General features: G+C 41.7%; 1 protein-coding gene across 6 annotated transcripts in view; it reads left to right on the forward strand.

Moving 5' to 3' along the window:
- Positions 1-24,935, forward strand: part of HECTD4 (HECT domain E3 ubiquitin protein ligase 4) — a 151,461-nt gene that overhangs the window by 60,815 nt on the left and 65,711 nt on the right. For 4 of the 6 annotated variants that reach the window (XM_061603389.1, XM_061603390.1, XM_061603393.1 and 1 more), the window contains exons 16-26: positions 48-168; positions 2,368-2,496; positions 6,051-6,175; positions 7,995-8,148; positions 9,819-9,919; positions 11,639-11,837; positions 12,929-13,048; positions 15,065-15,169; positions 16,406-16,569; positions 18,672-18,905; positions 23,134-23,326. In XM_061603389.1, coding sequence (XP_061459373.1) covers positions 48-168; positions 2,368-2,496; positions 6,051-6,175; positions 7,995-8,148; positions 9,819-9,919; positions 11,639-11,837; positions 12,929-13,048; positions 15,065-15,169; positions 16,406-16,569; positions 18,672-18,905; positions 23,134-23,326 — 1,645 coding nt within the window. The remainder of the gene's footprint in view (positions 1-47; positions 169-2,367; positions 2,497-6,050; positions 6,176-7,994; positions 8,149-9,818; positions 9,920-11,638; positions 11,838-12,928; positions 13,049-15,064; positions 15,170-16,405; positions 16,570-18,671; positions 18,906-23,133; positions 23,327-24,935) is intronic. The other 2 variants (XM_061603392.1, XM_061603395.1) reach the window with 1 other exon arrangement.

Below are 24,935 nucleotides of genomic sequence, written 5' to 3' on the forward strand. Positions count from 1 at the left end.
AATACTGAGCCCTCACCATATTACCATGTCTTTCCTGCATTTCAAAGACTAAACGATGAACTTTTGCACTACATTCTCAAGATTGTTGTCCGAGAATCCTGTATCTTAATCACCAAGTGCCAAACTGTATCCAGAGATGAATTTCAAAGACTCCTCTCAACTGTGCCTGTGAGTAACACCCTTTGAGCTTGCTCTTTTTCAAAAGGCCTCTTCTTTTGTGGATAGAGGCAGGATAGGGGCAGTGCTGCAGTCTGCAAGGAGAGACCTCTTGTGGGTGTTTGGGTTACCAAACTTGACAGGTGAGAGACTGAATTTCCCTGATTGGCATGCAAGAAGCATCCAGAGGACAGTGGATTAACACCCTGCTGCTACCCAGGAGAGGCAGGGACATGTGCTCCAAACTGTACTAACGGGCAGCTTCTGAGGCTGCTCCCCACACTTTTGTTCCCTGCTGAACCTTGGAAAAGCGGTCTTATACCTTGTCCTGCCATGAATTTCAACACCTTGTTAAACAAGCACGAACCTTTGCTTGCTTGGACAGATGTCTTATCATGCCTTTCATCCACATGATGCCTTACTCTGTTTTTCGTTCTTGATTTAAAGAGCAGCAGCAACAAAATAATCATAATGAAGAATTAATGTTAACATAGCAGTTTCAAGAGTGAATGGCGAGATGGGGAGTCTGTGGTTTAAGTCTTGCCATGAGTAGCAAATTCACTGGACAAACCAGTGTTGATTGTTTTTAATATTGTTTTTTATTTTAGATTGTAGTCTATTCACTTGTAAGCTGTTTTTGGATACTTCTGTAGAAATCTTGAGTATATATATATATATTTAAAAGATGAATGGAATGGAATCAAGCCAAAAAACCCCATTGAATAGTATTTATTTATCTTACTACATTTTATCCCACCTCAGAGTTGCTCAGAGCTGCGTCCGCCCCACCCTTTTATCTTTGCAACAGTCCTGTGAGGTAGGTTAGACTGAGTGTGAGGTGATTGGCCCAAGCTTACCCAGTGAACCTTGTTACTTCCAGTGTGTGTCTGACACAGTCTAGCAACTGCATCGCTCTGACTCCATTGTGGATATAACAATCCAGGCCTCTTGCAGGGAAGCAGTGGGGTTAGGAAGAAGCAGGCTGAAAATTTGGGTAATAAAGATTCTGGCAGAATTTCAGGAAATGGTGACCAACAAGCTATGAGTGTGGGAAGTAGCAGATGGGACCAGATTTATGTGTCTACTGTGTTAACTGAAAGGCCAGGGCCAGGCCATCCAAAGCCTGCGGCAAGAACAGCTGAATTCTGTGCCCTCTCTCGGTATGCAGATTTACATAACTGCTTTTGTTTTGCACAATTTATTGTGGTTTTGCCAGTTGTGAGAGAGGGGCAAGGAGTAAGGCAGACCATTGGAGCCCTCCTGCCCCATAGACCTTCTAGCTACCTCTCTGGCTCTTGATATTTTAGCAGACCTTGCCTTATGCTTCCAAGCACATCTGAACAGCCGTGAGGGCTAGTTTTAAAAAAATGAAAGCTTGAGGTTTTCAAGAAGCTGAATTCTACACCCAAATCAATGTGGGTTTTCTGTGCTCCCACAGAACCAAAGCATAGAAGACACAGCACTGTTTTAAACTTCGTTTATCTATTTAGAGCATTTGTACCCTGCTCATCAGCCAAAAAGGCTCCCAGGGTGGCTTACATAAAGTCAGTCCCTGCCTGCAGACTTACAGTGTAAAAAAAAAAAAAGACACGCAAGGGAAAAGGAACAGGGAGAGAAGTGAGGGGAAAAGCAAACTCAGGCCCCAGTTCTTACATAGTAGTTCTTATCATGATCGTCTGGCATAGAAACAGCTCAGGGGCAGCTGGTTTTTCAGCAGAGCTGGTGGAATGAGCCCTGTGGCCTGTCTCTCCCACTGAGGCAGCCTGATGGAATGGCTGCTGCCAGCGGATGGCTGAGAGAGAAGAAGCCTGATGCAGCTGTGTTGTCTATGGCAATAAATATGATGAAATCACATTTCCACTCCACTAGCTGCCTTTCCAGAATACACCAGTTGATCCCTGTGATTCAGCTTTGTTTTCAGGATCAATTTGACTATCTATTTCCTACTTATGTGTCAACTCAGCAAAAGCTAGAAATTTGTGGCATGTCTCTCAAATTTTAGCTAGAGTTAGTGAGTCTTTTGTTATGTTCTTGTAATGTGTTACAAAGCTGTGACAGTCTAGCAGGAGAATAACTTAACATTTCCCTTGTACCCTTCCCTGTTTGTTCTCTTCCTTCGTGTTTCAAAAATAGCACACAGCCTTTTTCTTTGCTGATTTTCTCATTGAAGTGTTGAAATGATAATGCAAACGGTGCTCATTTATATTAAAGGCTGCCTCTTCCTGCCTGCGGTATCTGATGGCCGTACAGAACCATCTTCTGAGTAATACAATTTTGATTAAGCCTGACGAAAACGATGACAGTGACAGCTCCTTGCAGGGAGAGACATTGAAGGTACAGGTAAACACCGAGATTAAATTCCAGTACTGCTTTCGACAGCCCATGCTCTCTTCAGACCCTTGTATCTCTGCAGTTCAGCTGATGGGTATACCCGCTCTGTGCTGTCTCATTGCTTCTCATTGTCTCAGTGTAACTGTGTGAAAGCTTCAGCTGGAACTCTCAAAGGTGGCTTTTTTGTGTGGTGGGAGGGAGGTGCTATTGAAGCTGTCCGTGCCCCGATTCAGGACCTCTTGTGCTTTGCAGTGCATGGCTGGGCTCCCCTTTTGACTTCTGCCAGGATGCCATTCAGGAAATGCAATGAAGGCCGTTGTATGCTGCTGTCCTCCACCACTCACAAGTTCAGTCCAGATGTGACTGTTCCTCAGGAGTGCCTCTATTTTGGACCAGCAAATTAGTCCACACTGAATGACTGTAATTACCAACAATTCATTGACACTATGTACACCAAAATCCCGTTGTATTAGAGAAAAAAGTGTAGGCGTTTGTCCTGTATTTGATGACATTGCTACAGATGTTTTAATCCCTTAAACAAATACTTTCTTGCCATTTGTTTTAGAATATATCCTGCAATGGGCCTTTAAAACGTTCAGAGTATTTACCTGCCCCCCTGAAAACTCTGTGACATACTCTGCCCCCCTGAAATCTCTGTGCCTTAACCATGTAAAATATAAAAGGATACTCTGGATGTTAGCATAAAGCAGGCATGAGGAACTTGTGGCCTTCAAGATATCGATGGACTCCAACTTCATCATACCTGGCTGTTGTTCTGTGGGGCCACAAGTTTCCCATCCCTGGCATAGAAGGTGGGTCTGCATTTGCATCCCTTTTTATGCCTGGAGCTGTCCCACCCCCTCCATGGAAACCCAGAGGGAGCCTTTGTCTTGGACTGTTCACCACAGACTTAAATAGGTTGATCTCGCCAGAAGTCATGGCTTCTCTCACACTCCAGACCCCAGTGGATGTAGTTCAACGAGGGAGCTAGGAACCTCTAAGTAGAGAATTCTCTCTAGCTTCAGAATGCCTAGGGTTTATTAACAGAAGCTGTGTCACTTAGGACCAAACTACACATGCTAATAAAATACGCTTTATAAAAAGTGTGCTTTAGCAAGCTACTTTAGTTTTGAAGGAAAAAACAGCTGTGGGGCCCCTGGTCTGGCATTTGCCCCCACTCCGGATTAACCCCATGCTGGCCCCTTGTGGGGCAAATAGAAGCAAGGGGGATTTTTGATAGGAAACTGGCACAGGACTATTTGGGAGCATGTTCTAGATGGAGACACTGTGGTGCTTTGTCTTAAGAAAAAAGAAAAAGCTGAGGGGAGTGGGGGGGACACAGGCCAGTTTAAGCACCCCTTTTCTCAAAGTACATTTATCATAACATGTGGTTTGGCCTTTAAGCAGGTCTCAAGCCTATTTATATCTGTGGTATAGATGCATCCGTCAGCAGCTTTTTCTCCTTTTGACTCTGGTTGCTGTAAGTCAGCTTGATAGCCTCTGTTTTTATGAACCTCGGCCCAAAGTGGTTGATGACTCAGTGCCATTCTAGATGGACATCTTTGCAGTCCTGTTGCAAAGATTGGGTGACTCAGTTCCAGAGCTATTACTTTATATCAGCCACTGAGTATTCCTGAGAGGGGAAGCTATCCCTGTCTTCAAAAAAACACAAAAAGCACCTAGGCTTTCTAATACTTCCTAATACTCACTACTGTTTGCAGTTTTACCACTCAGTGATCTGCAAAGCAGTGCTGTTAGAAGTAGGATTTCTGAGAGCGTAATCCCCCTCACCGCCCCCAGGGAATACTAGTTGTTTATCTGCAGAAATAGGGCAAACCATACTCTTATGTAGGGCCTATGCTTCTTTTTCTGATTCGCTTTGCATCTCTTATTTCAGCTGCTTAAGTTTGATGGTGGAGGGTGGGGAAAGGCAGTCCATAGCAGGCTACTCGAGCCCTTGGAATTGACTGGGCTGGTGGAGAAGAGCAGTTTTCATTTCTTTCAGTGGGGCCCGCATGGGAGGGACATATTTAGTTTTGTCCACCTATTTTCAATTCTGTCAATCTCCTTTTAGCTCTTCTTTGGTGTATATTATGTGTACTTGTATGAAGTAAATGCCAATTGTGTCCATGCCGTCTTTCATCCTACAAACACCTTTTGTTTTTTTCAGTTCCTCTCTGCAGTTTCTATCATCCTCTCTTCCCTTCTAGGACTGTCTGTTTCATTACTTCTCTGGCCAACAGACAGGGCTGGATTAACCATTCTGATAAGTACTCTACACAGCTGGGGCCTGGCCCTCTAGAATTTCTCATCTGCAGCTAACTAACTGGAGTTTTCCAAATGCAAAATGTGTGTTTTATTTTACCCCTTCCATTTAAAAACCCACTGCAATTAGGAAAAAATAGGCTGTTCTAATTTGTCATGGAGAAACCTCAGCCAGTACATAAATATCCAGTAATGTTCTCTTCAATATAAGTAGAGCGTCCTCAGATCTGCAGAAGATTTTGCCAACTGGGCAGGATGGGGAGGGATAAGTAAGGGTGTGTGGGCTTTTCTGTGCCCACTAGAGTTGTTGCCCAATGAAAATTTTTTTTAATCTGCTCATTGTATAAGGTTTTAATAAATAGGTTAAATCTGCATCAGTTTGCATAGGAGTAAAAGCAGTAATTCTGAGGAGGGAATTATTTTCTTTGTTCTTAGAAGTAAACACCATCTTAGAAAAGGCATTCCACCACAGTGTGTGCGTGCGTGCGTGCGTGTGTGTGTGTGTGAGAGAGAACATCTTCTAATACGGTGCCTACGGTGTATGATTTTTAGGAACTTGTTTTAAAGAAAAGTTAACATTTTTTCAGTGTTTTGCCCAATCACAAGGGCGTTTTTAAAAATCAGTTACTCAGACTGATTCATCACTTGAAGTTGTGGACCTTGTGCTCACCTTTGTTCATGAATGTTGGTAGACATGTGTCTCTGAGACAGGTGTCTCCCCTCAAAAATGGCTCCATAGGGCTTCCCGTATCCCCCTGGGCCTTCCTGACAAGGAGATCTCCTACTCGGAATCAACCCATTTCCTCCATACTACACAGATTCATCATACATTTTAAATAAAAACATTTTCTCTAGTACTTTGGAACTTAACATGTTAAATTTCCGGCTGGCACAGAAAACAAGACTCCCCACCCCCAGAGAGTCAACGGAGTAATGATAGCAACATCTGTTTTCATGGCGTGTTCACTCATTTCTTCTGTCCTGGTTTGTTTGTGGGTGGGTGGGTCAGTGGGGCTTCTGAAGCACAGCAAAAGACCTCTGAATGGAGTTGATGATGGAGTGAGTGTATATGCTACAGGCCACAGTGTCTCTCATACCACCTTCAGACTGTTTGAAGAAGCTATTGTCTGTCCTTAGCCTCTGTCCTGGAAAGATCTGCTAGTGCCAGGCTTCATTGTCATGATCATCCCATTAACTTTGGAAGCCCATGCTTATTTTTTTGTTGTTCTGTTTATTTGTTTTAAACAATGGCTGTTCCCCTTGGCCATGTAAACAAAATTGTTCTCTTTTGTGCCTAGGAGCTTAAGGCTAGTATCTTGGCTCTGGCTATACAGATCCTTACAGGATGTGACGAAGTTCTAGAAATGCTGCAACAAGTCACCACTGCTCTTATAAACAGCGATATTCCAGACAGGGAGCAGAGGTAAGATTATGTACTTTATTTATTCTGTAAATACCCCACCTTTCTTTTGAATGATCCTCAAGGCAGTTTACAACGTATTAGGGATGGGATCTGTTTGGTGGATGCCTGTTTGAAAGCATTCCGTTGACCTAATAGGCTGGTATCGATTTGAGTTCATTCTTTGTCTGCAAGGCGCTGCTTTTACTGATCCGTTTTTCCCCTCAGAAAAAATACTGTAACTATTATCGATATTTTTATAGGAAATACTGATATTTTGAAAAGATTGATATTTTGAAAGGAAATGCTAATAAATTAAAGGAAATATCAATACGTTAAGGAAATATTGCCGCCCTGGGCTCCTGCTGGGAGGAAGGACGGGATATTTAATAAATAAATAAATATTGATGTAAAATTTGTTATTAATGTCAATATTTTAGGCAGCTTTTTAAAAAAAAATCAGTTTCCAAAAATAGCAGCGTGAAATCACTACATAAAAATCCGATCTGCAATCATTATTTATTTATTTATTTATTTATTTATTTATTTATTTAATTTGTATCCCGCCGTTCCTCCCAGCAGGAGCCCAGGGCGGCAAACAAGGCACTAAAAACACTTTAAAACATCATGATAGTGAATAAGCGTATTAATGGAAAATTTGGTAATAAGGTAAAGGTGTCCCCGCACTTGTAGTGCGAGTCGTTTCCGACTCTTAGGGTGACGTTTTGTGACATTTACTAGGCAGACCATATATATGGGGTGGGATTGCCAGTTCCATCCCTGGCCTTTCTTTACCACCACCCCCCCCCCCCGCATATGCCAGGTACTCATTTTACTGACCATGGATGGATGGAAGGCTGAGTGGATCTCGACCCCTTTTACCGGAGATTCGACTTCCTCCTTCCGTTGGAATCGAACTCCGACCGTGAGCAGAGCTTCGGCTGCATTACTTCTGCTTACCACTCTGCACCACCCAAATCCAAATTGGGCAGAATTCTAGCACATCTCTACAACAGACACAAAACAAACATGCATACAACCTGAGGGCCCTTAGCTGTCTGGGTGGTGGGTAGGATTGGGGTATGCGTTTATTCTTACCTATAGTCCCAGGCCACTGGCAGTTGGAGCAGAGGGATCTTCCTGGCAGAGAGAAAGGGAGGGAAGCAGGCAGTGGGCTCCCCGCATCTGCCCTTTCTCTAGATGGTGGATGTGGCCAGATTGCTCTTCTCTTCCCTATGATGGGAAGGGATCTTCTAGTGGCTCTAGATACTTTGCGCACTGGGTGGGGCCAGAATGTGTTTCAGTTCAGTTCTGCAAGATCCCAATTGTCTCCTTAACAGACAAAGGGCAGACATTAAATCTTCATCAAAACTTACACCATTTTGCCATATCTCCTGTTATTGTTGCCAAAATCAGGAGACTTTGGGAACTGTTGTACAATTTCAGTGTGTTGGAGGCTAGCATTTGTTTGGCAGGATGCAAGTCCAGGCAGACTCTGGGTCTCAAACAAAAATGAGAACCAGGGTCAGAGGCAGGGGGATTGTGAGCAAGGGGTTGTCCTTAGGAGGGTAGAATAGGGCTAGATTTGAGCTCTGTCGGAGGGAACAGCTCGATAGCTAAAGCAATGGCAACAGGGACAGGCTTCAGGTTCAGAAAAGATGACTGGAAGTCGAAAGATGTCAGGGTTCTGGGGATCAGCACCTTAGAGAGCTTGTTGTACTCTTGGAGATGGAGGGGGGTAAGGCAACTAGGGTGGGGAGTAGGCAGTCAGACACGCCAAAGCAGGGCTGGTGAGCGAGGACAGCAGCAAGATGGGCTAAATCCAGAGGGCCTCTCATTGCAGGTTAAAAGGTCTGGAGCAGGTGACCAAAGCCACAATGCTGGGCCACTTGCTTCCAGTTTTGCTGACTTCTCTGATGCATCCCAATCTCCAAACGTTGACCATGGCCGATGCTCTGATGCCTCAACTGGTCCAGCTGGTCCTCTACACAAGCCAGGTAAGGCCTTTCTCTCTTCCACTGGTTCTTTTATCCAACCCCTCCAAATGGTTTTGTGTTTCTTTTCCCTCCCTTGGGATGATCTTTGCTACTGAAACCATTACACAGAATAGCAATATTCATGTTCTACCTTGTACCAAACTTTTATAATCCTCACTGGCCTGGTGGGGAAGCCATAGGTGTTGCATTGTGTGTATGTATGTATGTATGTATGTATTTATTTATTTATTATTTGATTTATATCCCACCCTTCCTACCAGCAGACAGCATTGTTTTTTTTATAAAATTGTCATCCCTGCAGAATTTGACTACCCAGAATGCATTTATTTATTTATTTATTTATTTATTTATTTATTTATTTATTTAGTTTAATTTATATACCGCCCTAAGCCCGAAGGCTCTCTGGGCGGTGTACAAAAAGATAAAAACAAGCACAATATATAAATACAATAAATACAATAAATAATAATAAACAAACAAACAAACAATAACGAACCAAACAACATCCAAAATACGGAAATGCTGTTTAAAATACACTTTAAAATGCTACTTTGACTACTTTGGCTCACTACAACGTCCTAAAAACCTGAATTGCCTAGTTACAAAAGCCTGCACGTCTCCATTTTTATTTGTTTTTTTATTTAACAAAATTTATATACCGCTTGATTATAATAAAACCTTGAAGCAGATGAGTGGCATGACCCAATCATTGCTTTTCTGTTGTAAGCTACAAGTGGAATCGTGGAATTGCAGTTGACTTTCCACACTTTCGGGTATGTTGTGCTTTTTCTGTGTGTACATCCCACTCTATCCTGTCCGCACCACTGGGTACAACACAGACACTGCGGGAGGGTCTATCTGAAGCTCAGAATGCATTCGCCAAATCCCTTGTGGTGGGTTATTTTATGACTCCTATCTATTTGAGTTTTTTTAATCCATCTTTTAAATATCACTAAAACACTGTTCTGACTTTTTTAACTGAAACAGAGGTATAGCAATATACACTGCACTGCTATAAGTTTATCATGGTGCTATAGGGCAATATAATGGAATAATGCTATAGCTATGGGGTGTTGTAGCACTATATGTCTTTCATTTAAAAATAGATGGAAAAGCATTTAAGTGATTACTAAAATATCAATTAAAAACGAAGTCATAAAATGACAAGTCTTATAATGAATGTGTGCTGAGCTGTGATAGGTTCATTTTCCCAATATATCACTTCCCAAGTCAAAACTCTACTCTTTTAGAAAGATGAAAGAACAGGGAAGATTGCACTACTCCTTTGTTCTTCCTAAACATTGTGGTCTAAGAAAAACAAAAGGCAGAGCCACAGGGAAACAACAGGATTGCAATGATTGGATGATTGCATCCTGTGGATGCCCTGTAAAAAGTGAGTGAAGGAAGCACCCCTGTGCCTCACTAAATGTCTAGTGTAGACGGAACCCTCAGTCTCCTCCTTCCAGGTGGATAATGTGGACCAGGAGGCCTGGGCCATCTTTGAGGGCAATAGGGAGCATTGACAGGGCAACAGAATTAAAAAAAAGTCATTTTCATTCTATTTCTCTCTCCCTAGTCCCAGCTCTTCAGTTACTTTTTCTCCTTAACTGAGAGACAGCATTACACACAGCTTCGCTAATCATAAGAAAACCATGTTCATGTTGTTACAGACAGCCTTGCTGCTGAAAACCCAGTCTCCTGTTTTCGCCGATGTGGGCAGTTCTCCTGGAGGGGCATCCGAACAGAGGAGCAAGCTGTTCCCTGATGAGAGGTGATAGACATAGCATCATCAAACTGCTCTTTGACACTTAGCATTCACTACTTTAATGCATCGAGAGTACACACATTTGCTGGCAGTGTCGCTCCTAGCCTGACCATTATTGAAAAATTATTCAGAGGCAAGGAACTCCACGTTACTTTGTAAAATTGCTTTATAGACTCATGGGGAAAAAACCTCCTGTAGAGAACAGAAAGTTACAAATCCAACTGAAGGTTTTGCTGGAGAGCAAGTTACAGTTTTTCTTTCTCCTCTCTTTCCCTGCCACCCTCAGGGTTCTAGAAGAATAGCAGAAAAATGAGGAAAGGTTGAGATTATTTCAAGGGCACCATGCTTTTAATTTATAATGGGCATGATATATCAGCCTGATCCTAAGAACTTAGGGTACAAGTAAGTGGGGTGTAGTGTTGGAGAAGTTTGTATTTCTCCTGTGGGTTCTTTCACGGGGGTCCCTTAAATAATAATCTCTGAGACAGGCTTAAAGCAAAAGAGTAGGCGTTCATTAAAAAAATAAAACAAGCATATGCAAGGTCAGTCCCCCAGAACACATCCAGGAAGTATCCAAGAGGGACTGCCCTGAGGCACTGTTTGCCTGGGGTTTTTATACATTTTAGGACAAAGACTTTAGCATCTACCAGTCAGGATTTAACACATCAGAATGACAGACATGACAGTATTACACAGGCATTTGCACAGGCATTGCATAGGTACTGTACTTCTCTGCATCGTGTTCTAGTGAATTTGGAATGTTCAGTACTTCACATGAAAGTACATTTTCACAGTGAGCTAAGCACTCCAGCTAATGAGCAAAGCAATTTAGTTACGCATTTTATTACTGCAATTCTTTCTTTCTACATCTTAGGGATACTGAGATGTTCAGCACAGTGTTATCAATTATTTTGAGTACAAATAGTTCCAAACAAACCAGCATGGTCAGAGAAGTCAGTTCCAAAGAGAAAAGGGGTTTTTTTTGGCTTGCTACTAAACTATTAAAATATTATAAACCTTTATAGCTTTATAAAAGAATACATTTTGCTTATTGTTTATGTATAAAGAACTCCCCATTAGCTATACATGTATGCATATATAAAATTCCCCATTAGTAGTGAGATCCATTACTAGATCATGTGTGGTCTTTAAAATATTGAACAGCAGCTCTGGAGAGGGGTTCCATTTCACTGCAGCCCTGGGGTAGAGGGAGGTCAACTCTTCCCCTCCTTCCCTCTTTTCCCAATGGCAAGCACCTGTAAAAGTGTTATTTGCCCTTTAGGAAAAGCTTACAGATGCCCATGTGTACTTCCTCTGCAGGGCAAATATCAGCTTGGCAGTAGCTTAGCTATGCATCACATTCTATCTAGTTTGTTGGTTGTTCTCTGTTTATAACACATGCTGTCTTTGATTGGCAGGCAATAGTTTTTAGGAGAGTTGAAAGCAGCATCCCCACTGCTTCTCATGGTGTTACATATGTTGCCTATGGTCAAAAACGCTTTGCAGGATTTTTGAAACCAAAGAAAAAACTGCCAAACCTCTTGAGCAGAGCTGTACACCCCAATCAGCAGCTATTCCTCTTTCAAGCTGCCTTCAACTCTCATTAATTTGTCTTCATCCCAAGGGCCCTTCCCACACTATGCATTTGCTGTTGTGAAAGGATTCCAGTGCAATTTCTAGATTTTCTTTGCTAATGTTTGTTCTTTCTTCCCTTTTTAATGCCAGAATGCTAGAAGAAAAAGAAGAGCCGGGTTTCCTTACTGGCTTGAAAATCCCAGCTCCTTGGGCTGCTGGGAAAACAGTAGAGACAGTTCATCCTGTCAGAGACAATTACAAATTTAAGGAGACAGTGCATATTCCGGGAGCCCGTTGTTTGTATCTGAGGTTTGATAGCCGCTGCTCCTCGCAGTATGATTACGATAAGGTAAGTGTGTAGAAACTCTAACTGAGACATATCCTGACAGAAAGGTCTCCCTGGTGAAATGAGACACGTCATGTGCAGTCCCCATTTCCTTCAGCAGAGTTTGCACAAGAGCAGGGTCTGCCACTTAGTAGTCTTCCGCTTTCTCGTGGACTTTATTGTTTTTACTGTTAATCACCTTCCAACTATGTCCCAAGGGGATGGGCAAAATATAATGACAGCTAAAAAACAGTTAAAAACAGTACAAAAAATTATCAGAACATGAATTTAAAAACAATACAAAATGCCCCCCCCCTAGCAAAGACCTGCTCATCCAGCTGGAAAGGCTTGTTGGAACAGAAATGCCTCCAGCTGTTTCCAGAAAGTGCCTGTCTGGAAAGATAGTAGGTGCCTATCAGATGTGTTGTGGTCTCTCAATATGTATAATACGTTTCCTGATGCCATGAAGAAAAAGTGGGGAAGATTTTGAGGTTGGACCTCTACCCACAGCTTCTTCATGGGACCACAGAAGCTGGTTGTATGTGTGTTGTGTGAAGAAAAGATCCCTCAAAATTAATTTATTCACTGCTGAGTGGTGACCACTGCTGAGTGATGATTCACTGCTGAGTGGTGACTAGACGTGACACCACTCATGCAGTTAACAATTTTATGAAGGCTTTTTTAAAAGGTGGTTGGCTTATTTAAAATGTCAACACCTAAAGGGGTGGGTGAATCCAGATAAAAATCTGAGCCGGGTGGTGGTGGACTTTAGCTCGGTGTTACTGGAAGACAAACTTCCGTTGGCACACATAGGAGCTTTCCCTCTAGGACCAACAGCAGGGCAGGAGCTCCAATCCAGATCAGCATCATAGTGGGGACAAAAGAGAGAGCCCCCTGTCCTGCCAGGGTCCCAAAGTGATTGGGGGGCCCTGCCCCTGGTCTTTACGTTTAACAGGCCATTCATGCAACTGCTTCAGAGTTCCTGTGTGTAGTACCAAGATTTGCTTGTCTCCTTCAGAGCAATTTAGGAATTGTTTTAAATAATCAATATGCTATACATCTGCACATGGTCTTTGTCTTTACCCCACCTAACAGTTTTTTTCTTGTTTTTGAAGTTGGTGATCTATGCAGGTCCCAACACAAATAGCCGGAAGGTTGCTGAATACGGAGGCAATACCCTTGGATATGGCAGCCGTAGTGTCTTAGGAACTGGTTGGCCTAAAGACTTGGTGAAGGTACAGAATAAACACCTCTTAAAAAAAAAAAAGACACTATTTTATTCTTCGGGGACTATGGAAAAATGCTTCCTGTTTATCGGCAAATATAGACCCAGCAGAAACAATGCATTTTGTTGCACCTGTGTTCAATATTTGTTTTGTAATGTTAAGGGAAGGAGAAGGGAAAAAAGCAAAGGAACTGCTCTGTGGGCAGTACTCAATGTTAGTCCTACACAGACTAGACCCATGGAAGTTAATAGGCATGATTAACTTAGGTCCGTTCATTTCAGTGGGTTTACTCTGAGGAGGACTAAGTTCAGTACAGCTCTGGAACAGTTGCTGATCCTGAATTTTCTGATGCTATTATTTATTTATTTATTTATTTATTATTAAATTTGTTAGTCGCCCATCTGGCTGGTTGTCCAGCCACTCTGGGCGATGTACAAGATAAAACAGTATATAAAACAATTAAAATTTAAAAACTTGAATTGTACAGGAAAAGACTGGTTTTGTATTTTTGTTTTTAAAAAACACTTTCTAAAAAAAACTGCAGAGAGGTCATTTTTGAAAACAAATTTTTGAAATAATAACGCCATTGTGGTTAGGCATTAGGACATCTTGCATAAGAGAGAGAGATTCGTAGACCCCAGAACTATCATTGATATACACTGTCCTCTCTAATCTGTCACTCACATTTTAAAACTGCTTGGTGTTTTCCACATTTGTCATGGTTCTGTGGTGAAGGACCTCCACCAGCTGCAACATCTGAAATCAGTTTATGCATGTCAGTATTTCTGGATTTTTGCACCTCACTTCTGGTGACATTCCTGTCTTTGACATCCCTTTGGCGGGGTGAGACTACCTCAATGGAAGTATGTTGGTTACTGTCAGATTGTGATCCAAAACAACTCTGTTTGCTAAGGCAGCAAAGCATATTCATGCAATTACTTAGAGTGCTATTGCAGTGGACTGTGCAGAGGATTTGCTAAATTGAACTTTGTCTCTATTTCATTATTGTAATAAATATTTTCTTATTTGGTTGTGATGGCTATTAGTCAAAAACAATAAAATGATGACTGGATTGGATTTTTGCACCTCACTTCTGGTCAACCAGAAAGAGGGTGATAGTTTTTTATCTCCTAGGCCAAACCTTGCTTGAGAACATCCGGGTTAGCCTTTTTCTAGATGCTGCAATCATACAACCTTACAAATTTGGGCCTGGTGGATTTTTTTTTTTTTGGCAGGGTTCCCAATCTCTGTACATGACTGCATCTGAGTGTGATGCCCCTGAGCAGACACCCCCTGTCCCCTTCCTCATAGGGCCAGGCTCCTTTTTGAACCTGGAGCCTTGTAAGATAGCACAAACATTTGGTGGCGGTGGCAGCAGCAGGGGTAGATACAAGAGCTTTGTCTCAAACTAATGCTGTAACAGAGGCGATTTTTAAAGAAAATTTTGCAGTTGTTGATATGTATCAAGGACAATGTGTGTGTGTCTCTTTTTGTGCTGTGGCAAAGTCTTTTAAGGGACCTTGATAAAGCACACACTTATTTATTACTTTAATGTATTGCATTTTTATCTTTCCTTATGAGGGAGCTCAGAATAGTGTCTCTTCTTCCCTCAACCTTCCCTCCCATTCTGTTCTCACAACAAGCCTGTGAGATTGGTTAGAGTTAGAGTTTGTGTGTGTGTGTGTGTGAGAGAGAGAGACAGAGAGAGACAGAGAGAGAGACAGAGACACTGTGTGATTAGCCAAAGGTTATACAGGGACCTCCATGCCTGAAGGGGATTTGAACTGGGGCCTTCCCATCTGATCTCTTAAGCACCAGCCTATACCCTGTCCAGTGTGACTTCCTGTGATTTTTGTATAAAGCCAGTTGAGTTGCTGTAATGCTCTGTCATCTCACCAGACCTGCTAGAACCCAGTGGAAAGTCACTGAAGGTGGCAGTGCTTGAGAGAGAGAGATTGCACCCCGTCTTTGGTTGCTTGCTTAACTGAATCTTTTTTTCCCCACTTTGCACTTTCAAAACATAAGGTGGAAGGGGACACTGTGACCTTCTCCTTTGAAATGAGAAGTGGCCGAGAACACAACACCCCAGACAAAGCAATGTGGGGCTTTGCTTGCACGGTTCGAGCACAGGTATATATGTGTGTGTTAGGTTTGTGTTGTATATGGGCCATTAATGTACTAAAATGTCTAAATGTGCTGGATTTGAGGGAGGGGGAATTAGGACAGGTGGTTTGGTGGCTGCCTAGTGGTAGTTGCCTGACATATTGTGTGACTGATCTGTGTTGTCTGAGCCTTGACTACACTCATTCACACTTTATTCAACTCTAATGTGACCAGCTTTCTAAACATGGCGATATGCAGTTCTCTGGCAGGGCTCTCAAGACGAGCTGCTGCTGCACAACTTCTCCTAGTCAAAGGATGAAAGAGGGGGCAGTCTGGATGTTGGGCTGTACTTCAAGGGACAGTCGACAGTTAATTCACTGGGCCTGAATACAACATCAAGACCTTGGAGAGGAAGAAATGAGTTGAATACTTACTAGCTCACATGATGGACTTTGGCAGTTGAGTGTCAGCTTTGGTTTTTGTTAAGGAACACAGAGGCAGGTTAGAATTGGGATAAGAGCATCAAATCAAATACTAATACTGTGCTTGGCTGCATCAACATGCAATTCAACTCAGCCACATGGGAAGCGGAATCTAGACATTAATGTGGTCATGTCTGTGGAGTCTCATCCACATGGAAGTCATTTTTGCCAGGAGTGGCACTGCCGTGTTAATGTTTGAATCAGCCCAAGGAAAAAAGAAGGATCAGTCAACATGAGGCCAAATTATTCCTTGCATTTTCAGGCGAGAGCCAAAAATAGTCTGAAGAGCAGTCTGAAGAGTCTAATGAGGTCACCTGGCCATCTGCTTTCAACTTTTTTTGTTGCTTTTGATCACTCCTTTTTTCCAGTATCCAGTTATCTACAGCTTGTTCAATTTTGGCTTTATGATAAGTAGATTTTTCAATTAATTGATAGGCTTTTACCCAACTGCAAGGTTGTGGGTGTATTTTCTTAGCCTCAGTTCTCGGCCTCCTTTCATTAGATGCTGCTTCTGATACTGTTTTCAGAAGGAGCTTATGATTAGTGCTGTTGAAGAAAGGAAAGTCCTCTAGCTCAGGACTATGGGGGGGGGTTAATTTGCTTTTTGGCTATGTTTTTTAATGCTCTTGGTTTATATTATTTTTAAGGTAATATAAAAACATTACTTATTTACTTTTTATTATTGTGAGCTACCTTGGGAGCTGTTTTGAGATATGCTCTTATAAATAAAAACAAAGAACATTAATTGTTTTTTGTGCATATTTGCCTTTCTGTGCTGCAGGAGTCCTCGGAAGACGTGTCGGGTGGATTGCCATTCTTGGTGGACCTTGCTTTAGGCTTGTCTGTGCTGGCTTGCTCTATGCTGAGGATACTGTACAATGGACCAGAAATAACCAAAGAAGAGGAAACGTGTCGAGAACTTCTGAGATCCAAACTTTTACAGAGGTAAATAGTATAAGAATGGCAGAATGTAAAAGAGGCCAGTATGTTGATTCCCAGAGTTGGATGCCAGGAGTTTGCAAAGTTTTTCTTTTTTATGTGTAGGTAGCTGAGGACACAACTCTATGTGAGCTGGAATATCTGTGCTTAGGTCTCCCGTGGCTTTTCTGTGCTTAAAAGCAGTTGCCAAGGAGGGGAGGAATTGTGGTGCTGGGGGAGCAGATTAACATCCTGCCTATCAGCCTAAATATTACTTCCAGGATCTCACAGCTACATTTTCCCATGTTATTGGTGCCAACTTGCACCACGACCACTTTCTCCTCCCCAGCACTATCTACCAGGCTATCCAGAAGATGGGTGACATCTGCATCCTTTGCAGATGCCCATCACATACCCAGCTATCTATGTGCTTAATGATCAAAGGACCCACCCACCCCTCTGAGGGCTTGTGAGGATAACCGCTCACCCAAGGAATGAGTCCCTTCTAAGGGATCACTTCTCTTTTCCTCAGAGCGACAACCTCCTTCCTTGAGACCCTCATTCTCCATGACAGCAGGGGAGCTATATTCCTAGGAGTGGGAAACAGCTTATAATGTCCCCAAAGGCCTCATTCACTAACCTCTCTGCTTCTCTCAGCTTCTCCAGGCCACCTTGGCCTCAAGAGAATGAACCTGTTCCCTGGGGGCCAGGAGTTCATTGTACTAAGGACGCAACCTTGACTTCGGTCCAACAGGCAGAGAGTAAACAGGCAGACAGTAGTGCATGTGACAAATAGCGCAACACATGGAAAGTCCCCACACCCCTGCTAGGTTTCTATCTGCATAACTTTTGAAAAAAGTTTATTGAGCTTGGCTTTTGTTAGGTCATGGAGTGACAAAGCATCAAGGCAAGTTAAGCAGATGAGTGAGTTAGGGAATCAGACATAGAGCAGCCAATGAGGTCAGAAGATGTGGCTCAAGTTCTTGAGAGTAGGAATTTGAAAAGGGGAGATGGGGTCAGGTCAGTTTAGCACTCTGGGAAAGGGGAGTAAACAATAAGTATTGATTAAATGGACAGTGGGCAATGAGTTGACTAGGGATTAACTCCTTGGGGAAGTCTTCTTTCTTCCTGATAAAGTTTTTGTATTAGAAGTTTTTAAATAGGAATCTAACTTTTACCTGAATTATTTTTTTAACTGAGCAGAACACAATTTTTAAATTGGAAGTTACCCTGTAGTTTTAAGTGGTAGCTTACACTGTAGCTTTGATAAGCTGGACTAGTTTTTAGCTGGTTTTAAACTGATCTGAAAGCTAAAATTTTCAGCTGACTTTTTTCACCTCAAAACCACCTTAGAAAACCTAGAAAACTGAAGTCTACATTGAGCTTGTTTTTAAAGGCTAAGCCTAGCTTTTTATAATCTAAGCTGGCTCTTCCACTATCTAGATCTGTATTTCTTGGAACTATATACATTTGTGGGGATTTCCTTTTTACCCCTTCTCCAAAATTGGAGTTTAGTCTAGTTTACTATGGCCCCTCAAGGTCCCCTGTTAGGGTAGGAGTGAGGTTGTATAGGCTTACCATTACTAGAATTTAGCTACTGAGCTATTCTTTTATTACAGGATTTGGTTCCTAGCACACAGTGCCCTTACTGTGATTACTCTGAGCTGCTGCTTTAATTAAATAGTTAAATACGTGTTGTTGCTTACCCTCTCATAGCTCATCCGCTCAACTCACCTTGACACTTTGTAAGATGGTATTTGCAAGATGGTTATATTTCTTAAATTCATAAATCAACCAGATAGATGAATTGCAAATAAAATGGCAGAAACAATAAAGAGAATATGCAGTGTTTGAGTCAGCCCTTGTGAGAGATGTCGGACAGTCCATTAAACAAAAGATCCGGTTGGTGTTTGACAAACAGCTTCATGGTAAAGTTGTTTTAAGATCATTGTAGTTATACTGAGGAATAAGTGTGCTTCTCTGCTAAGAATACACTTCAGTTACACTGTTTTCTAATCCAAATTACTTTGAAAATACTAGAGCTTGTTTTGAGGCCTTTTAGGTCAGGGTGATATGATAAAACTAGGGAAAGAAAGGAACAGAAGACTTCCTCCTTTTTCATTTTACAGGTGCCAGTGGCAAGTAGAAGCCAATGGTGTCATCTCACCTGCCCTGACTCCAAGCCCCTCCCCACTGCCTCTCACCATCGAGGAAGATCGGGAGTTCACTTACCCATCTGATGTTCTTGTGCCCCCTGTTGGTCATTACTTTGACTTGCCAAGGATCAGGCTCCCTCCTGGAATCATGATCAAACTGAGGGAAATATCCGGTCGTGCTCGGCCCCAGTTCAGACCCAGCATCAGGTCTGTAACAGCTTTTCTTTCTCCTTTTTTTCTTAATGCAGGTTCATTTTCGGTCATCAAATGCCTATCTTTAAAATAACTTCCCTTTAAGTAAACAAACTGAAGAGAGATTCTTTTTTAATCTGTCAGTAGTTGTTGCAGAATTTGTGTATGATATTAAGCACATTTAGTAGTTGGATCCTCCTCTGGGATGCACACCTTAATGTGGTGAAGGGGTTTGAGAATTTTCCAAAATGCAACATGAGATAGTGCTGGATGATGAGACCCTTAGGTCAGATGGCACTCAGTGAGCTACTGGGGAAGAACAACGGACAAGTGCGAGTAGCACTGTGACTAATGACGCCACTGAATCAAAGCTGAATGAAAGCCCAGAGGCTGATGCACACAGATGCGTAAGGAGAGTCCAGAGTTGTACTACTTGAAAAGTTACAAGTTGTCAAGCAAGAAATGGAATGCATCAACATTACAATACTTGGGGTGAGTGAATTAAAATGGACGGGAACGGGACATTTTCTATCAGGCAACTACAAAATATTTTATGCAGGAAATGAGAAATTAAGAATAAACAGGGTTGCTTTAATAGTGAGAAGTGATGTAGCAAAAGCAATTAGGAGCTATAATGCGAGGTCTGAATGAGTGATATCAATGAGATTTAACGGGAAACCTATTAACATAACTATCATCCAAGTCTATGCTCCAATGGCAAACACAGAAAAGGAGGAATTAGAGAGATTTTATGCAGAAGTACAGGAAGAAATTGATCACACACCAAAACAAGATGTTCTGATAATCATGGTGGACTGGAATGCAAAAGTAGGGAACAGAGAAGAACTACGATTTGTAGCAAAATGGGGTTTAGGAGATAGAAATGAAGCAGGAGAAAGACTTACTGAATTCTGTGAAGCCAATGATTTCTTTCTTACAAACACATTTTTTGAGCAACCAAAAAGACCGCTACATGTGGACATCACCAAATGGTCAATATAGGAATCAAATTGATTATATAATTGGTAGCAGAAGATGGAGAAGTTCCATACTTTCTGCGAAAACAAGACCAGGAGCAGACTGCGGTACAGATCATGAACTGATCGTATCGAAAATCAGAGTAAAGCTGAAGAACAACAACAAGGCAATCATAATGCCAAAATACAATTTAAATAACATCCCAGATGAATATAAAGATGAAATAAGGAACAGGTTTGAGGCTTTAAACTTAGTTGACAGAGAACTAGACTATGGATTGAAGTCAGAGACATTTTCAGGGAAGAATGCAAAAAGACAATACCTCTAGTTAAAAAGAGAGAAAGACCTCAATGGATGACTGACTAAACTCTTAAAATGCTTAAAGAGCAAAGGAAAGCAAAAGCAGAAGGAGACAGAAACATGATCAGAACCCTAAATGCAATAATACAGCAACTAGTACGTAGGGACAAAGAGAAGTACTGCAATTGTTACTGTATAGAAATAGAAGAGGACAACGAAAAAGGTAGAACAAGAGCCCTATTGCAAAAGATGAGAGAAATTAAAGGGCAATTTAAACAAAGAGTAGAGATGTTAAATAATCAACAGGGGAACACACTGACTGACCAAGATGAAATAAAAGGAAGATGGAAACAGCACACTATAAAAGAGATGTAAGGATGATTCATGGAGGAATCGTATGATGAAGAACCGGAAATTTTAGAATGTAAGGTGAAAGCTGCTTTTAAAATACTTAGAAGAAACAAATCACCAGGAACAGATGGCATACCAATAGAGTTGCTACAAGCTACTGAGTCTGAATCTGTCCAAATTTTGACAAAAATTTGACAACGCATATAGAAAAGAAAACAATGGCCCACAGACGAAGTGTTCAATATACATCCCAATTCGAAAGAAAGGAGATCCCCGGGAATGCAGCAATTATCAAATTATTACCTTACTATCCCATGCAAGTAAAGCTATGCTCAAGATTCTACAGCAAAGGCTCTTACTATATATGGAGTGAGAGATGCCAGATGTTCAAGCTGGATTTAAAAGGGGAAGAGGCACAAGAGATCATATCGCAAACATACATTGGATAATGGAATGGACCAAGGAATTTCAGAAGAAAATCACCCTGTGCTTTATAGATTACAGCAAAGCCTTTGATTGTGTAGATCATGAAAAACTATGGAATGCTTTAAAAGAAATGGGGGTGCCACAGCATCTGATTGTCCTGAACCGCAATCTATACTCTGGACAAGAGTCTACTGTAAGGACAGAATATGGAGAAACCGATTGGTTCCCCATCGGAAAGGGTGTGAGACACGGGTGTATTTTATCACCCTATTTGTTTAATCTATGCGCAGAACATATCATATGGAAAGCGGGATTGAACTAAGATGAAGCTGAACTCCTGCCAGGAGGAAAGGCGGGATATAACGAATGAATGAATGAATGAATGAATGAGGTGTGAAAATTGGAGGGAGAGATATCAATAGTTTAAAATATGCAGACGATACCATACTACTAGTAGAAACCAGTAATGATTTGAAACGAATGCTGATGAAAGTTAAAGAGGAAAACACAAAAGCAGGACTACAGCTGAATGTCAAGAAGACTAAAGTAATGACAACAGAAGATTTATGTAATTTTAAAGTTGAGAACGAGGACATTGAACTTGTCAAGAATTATCAATATCTCAGCCCAGTCATTAACCAAAAGGGAGACAATAGACAAGAAATTAGAAGAAGGCTAGGGCTAGGGAGGGCAGCTGTGAGAGAACTAGAAAAGATCTTCAGATACAAAGATGTATCACTGAACACTAAAGTCAGGATCATTCAGACCATTGTATTCCCGATCTCTATGTATGGATGTGAAAGTTGGGCAGTGAAAAAAGCAGATAAAAGAAAAATCAACTCCTTTGAAATGTGGTGTTGGAGGAGAGCTTTGCACATAACATGGACCACGAAAAAGACGAATAACTGGGTGTTAGAACAAATTAAACCAGAACTATCACTAGAAGCTAAAATGATGAAACTGAGGTTATCATACTTTGGACACATAATGAGAAGACATGATTCACTAGAAAAAACCATAATGCTGGGAAAAACAAGGGAGTAGAAAAAGAGGAAGGCCAAACAAGAGATGGATTGAGTCCATAAAGGAAGCCACAGACCTGAACTTACAAGATCTGAACAGGGTGGTTTATGACAGATGCTCTTGGAGGTCGCTGATTCATAGGGTCGCCATAAGTTGAAATCGACTTGAAGGCACATAACAACAACAAGTAGTTGGATATCCGAGTTTTAATGTGATTTTTAAATAAATGGTTAGAGTATATGCCACTTGAGAGGATTTTTGTACACTGCCCAGAGAGCCTTCGGGCTTAGGGCGGTATATAAATTAAACTAAATAAATAAATAAATTTCCATGCTCCAGAGCAAGTGTGAATCATTCCCTTTCCCCAACTCCCTAATATTATTAAAAACTGACCAGTATTGTCCACGTGTGGGTCTGCCCTTAACCATCTTGGTCTATCGTCTCTCTCCCCACCACACCCCACAGTAGAATATGTCGATAGGCTCACTAGAACTCCTTGTTTCTCTGCTTCACTTGTATTTACTGGTGGTTGATCATAGTGTTCTTTTGGGCTAGTCAATGCCCTTGGTACTCCTCTTGCCCTAAGGCCATAGAATCCCTAGATTTGAGCTCCAACAGTACACTTTGCAGGGTCCCTAGTCTCAGCAGTATTAGCTGGACTGGGTGGCTGAAAGGATGATAGATCCTCATACTTTACAATTGCTTAGTTCAGGCATCATGCCAAACCATGGTTACAGACATTTATATATAATGCCTGAATTACCAAGCAATAGCCTGCAGATGGTCGGCAAAACAGAATCAAGAACCATGGTTTGAAGGAGGTTCATGAACCATAGTTTGGCCAACTTTATATCTGAATTGACAAATCATGGTTAGGGCTGTTGCTCTGCTCCTGGAGGCTACTGCATCTAGAGGTGATAATGCTAAACAGATGGAAAGTGAAAAGTAGATCTAGACAATGGTTTACTTGTACATTTGGAAGCTTAGCCATGGTTTAGTGTGATGTCTGAACTGAGCCACAAGTTCCCATGCAGGTCCTTTATACATTTTTCTCCTTTGCTTTCTGCTCAGGGGCCCCTAGAAACAGCACAAGCTGATGGTTGTCCCAATTTGCCAAAACATGTGTTTTTACCAAACTTTCATTTTTGGTTCCTACTTTCAACAGAGAGGTGATCCAACCAGACATAATGGAAGAAATGGTGGTTTCATGTGTGATCAAACATTTGAACCTGGTTGATGCCCTCCAATCCCTCATAAACTTCCAATATCAAGAGGAGCATGCAGAAGAATATGACTTGCTTTGTAAAATTATGGGAGAAACTTTTAAGAAGCTAAATGCCATGGAAAGACAATTGCAGGTAAGAAAACTACAAAAAAATTCATTTCCAGTGCAGAGAAAGAGGATGCTTGGGCTTTTAGATTTAAAATTATATTCACTAATAGGCAAAAAACCTTGCGGTTTAAGAACGTACCTATAGCCAACAGATATTTCTATCAAACTTTAAAAAGCAGGGAAATTGGCCAGCTATAGTGAATGCACCAGGGGAGCAGGCGACCTGACCTCCTGTCTGAGATATTGTACAGCCCTACACACTTGTAAAAATGGAAACACAATTTGGGTTGGTCTTTCACAGTCCAATCCACTTCCTGTGCAGCTTGGACGAATTTGGTAACATGTGCCTCTGTTTTTTAAAGTTTGATAGAAATATTTGTTGGCTATGCCGCAAGGTTTAAACCACAAGGTTTTTTGCCTATTAGTGAATTTCTCTGCTTTTTAATCCGGGAGGTAAGAAATGGGATCCTGTGCAAGTTTGCTGAGAATGGATTGATCATTTGCATGCTTATTGAGTTCAGTGGGATTTACTCCCCTGCAATCATGCTTAGGATAAGTGATACTGACCACGGGATGGGGAGCGGGGGGAGCAGACAGGAGGGGGAGGGGAGATTTGATCATTTGCATGTTTATTGAGTTGAGTGGGATTTAGGATAGGTAAAACTGATCATGTAGGGGGTGAAGGGGAGGGGAAGGAGAAGAAGGGGATTGGAAGGGGATGGGGGGAAGGGAGGGGAGGGCAAGTTTGATCATTTGCATGCTTTTTGAGTTCAGTGGGATTTACTCATGTGCAATCATGCTTAGGATAGGTGAAACTGGCCTGGGGTAGGGGCAGAAATGGGAGGGGGAGAGAGGAGGGGAGGAGATTGGATGGGTGGTTTCCTTTCCAAACGGAGAACACTGTGAACAATATCATTTTTTCAGGGTTTCCCCCACCTTTGTATTCTACAGCAGGGACATGTAGCCTTCCATCCACATTTAAACCAAAGATGTCCCAGGCCATATCCATACCAGACCTTTATTTCACTTTAGACAGTCGTGGCTTCCCCCAAAGAATCCTGGGAAGTGTAGTTTGTGAAAGGTGCTGAGAGTTGCTAGAAGATGCCCTGTTCCCCTCACAGAGCTTCAATCAGAGTGGCTGACTATTAAACCATTCTGGCCACTGGAGCTGTGTCAGGGGAATAGGAGTCTCCTCTCAGCACCCTTCACAAACTACACTTCCCAGGATTCTTTGGGGGAAGCCATGACTGTCTAAAGTGAAATATGCCTGACGTTATTCAGTTCAACGCTAAATTTCTTAAATTAATTAAAAACCGTGTAGGCATTTTTTAAACTTTTAAACTGCAGAAGATGAAGGTCAGAGTATGGGGCAAGGTCAGTAATAGGATTACAGGTACTCTGTGAACATGGCTGATTTTTAATTAATTTCAACAAATTATGAGAACTCTGACAGAAAAAAGTCCAACATGGATCTTGTTTTTCTCTCTCTTTTTACATTTTGAACTCTTGATTCTCTCTGATTGTTGTGTGTATCGCCATTAAAATTTAGAGGGTTGTTAAGCAAGTGTTTCTGAGTTCAGGACTATAAATTTTGTAAGGTTTTGTTTTAAAATGAGCGTATGGGGAGCATCAGA

This window comes from Rhineura floridana, chromosome 19 (assembly GCF_030035675.1).
Source record: "Rhineura floridana isolate rRhiFlo1 chromosome 19, rRhiFlo1.hap2, whole genome shotgun sequence".
Lineage (NCBI taxonomy): Eukaryota > Metazoa > Chordata > Lepidosauria > Squamata > Rhineuridae > Rhineura > Rhineura floridana.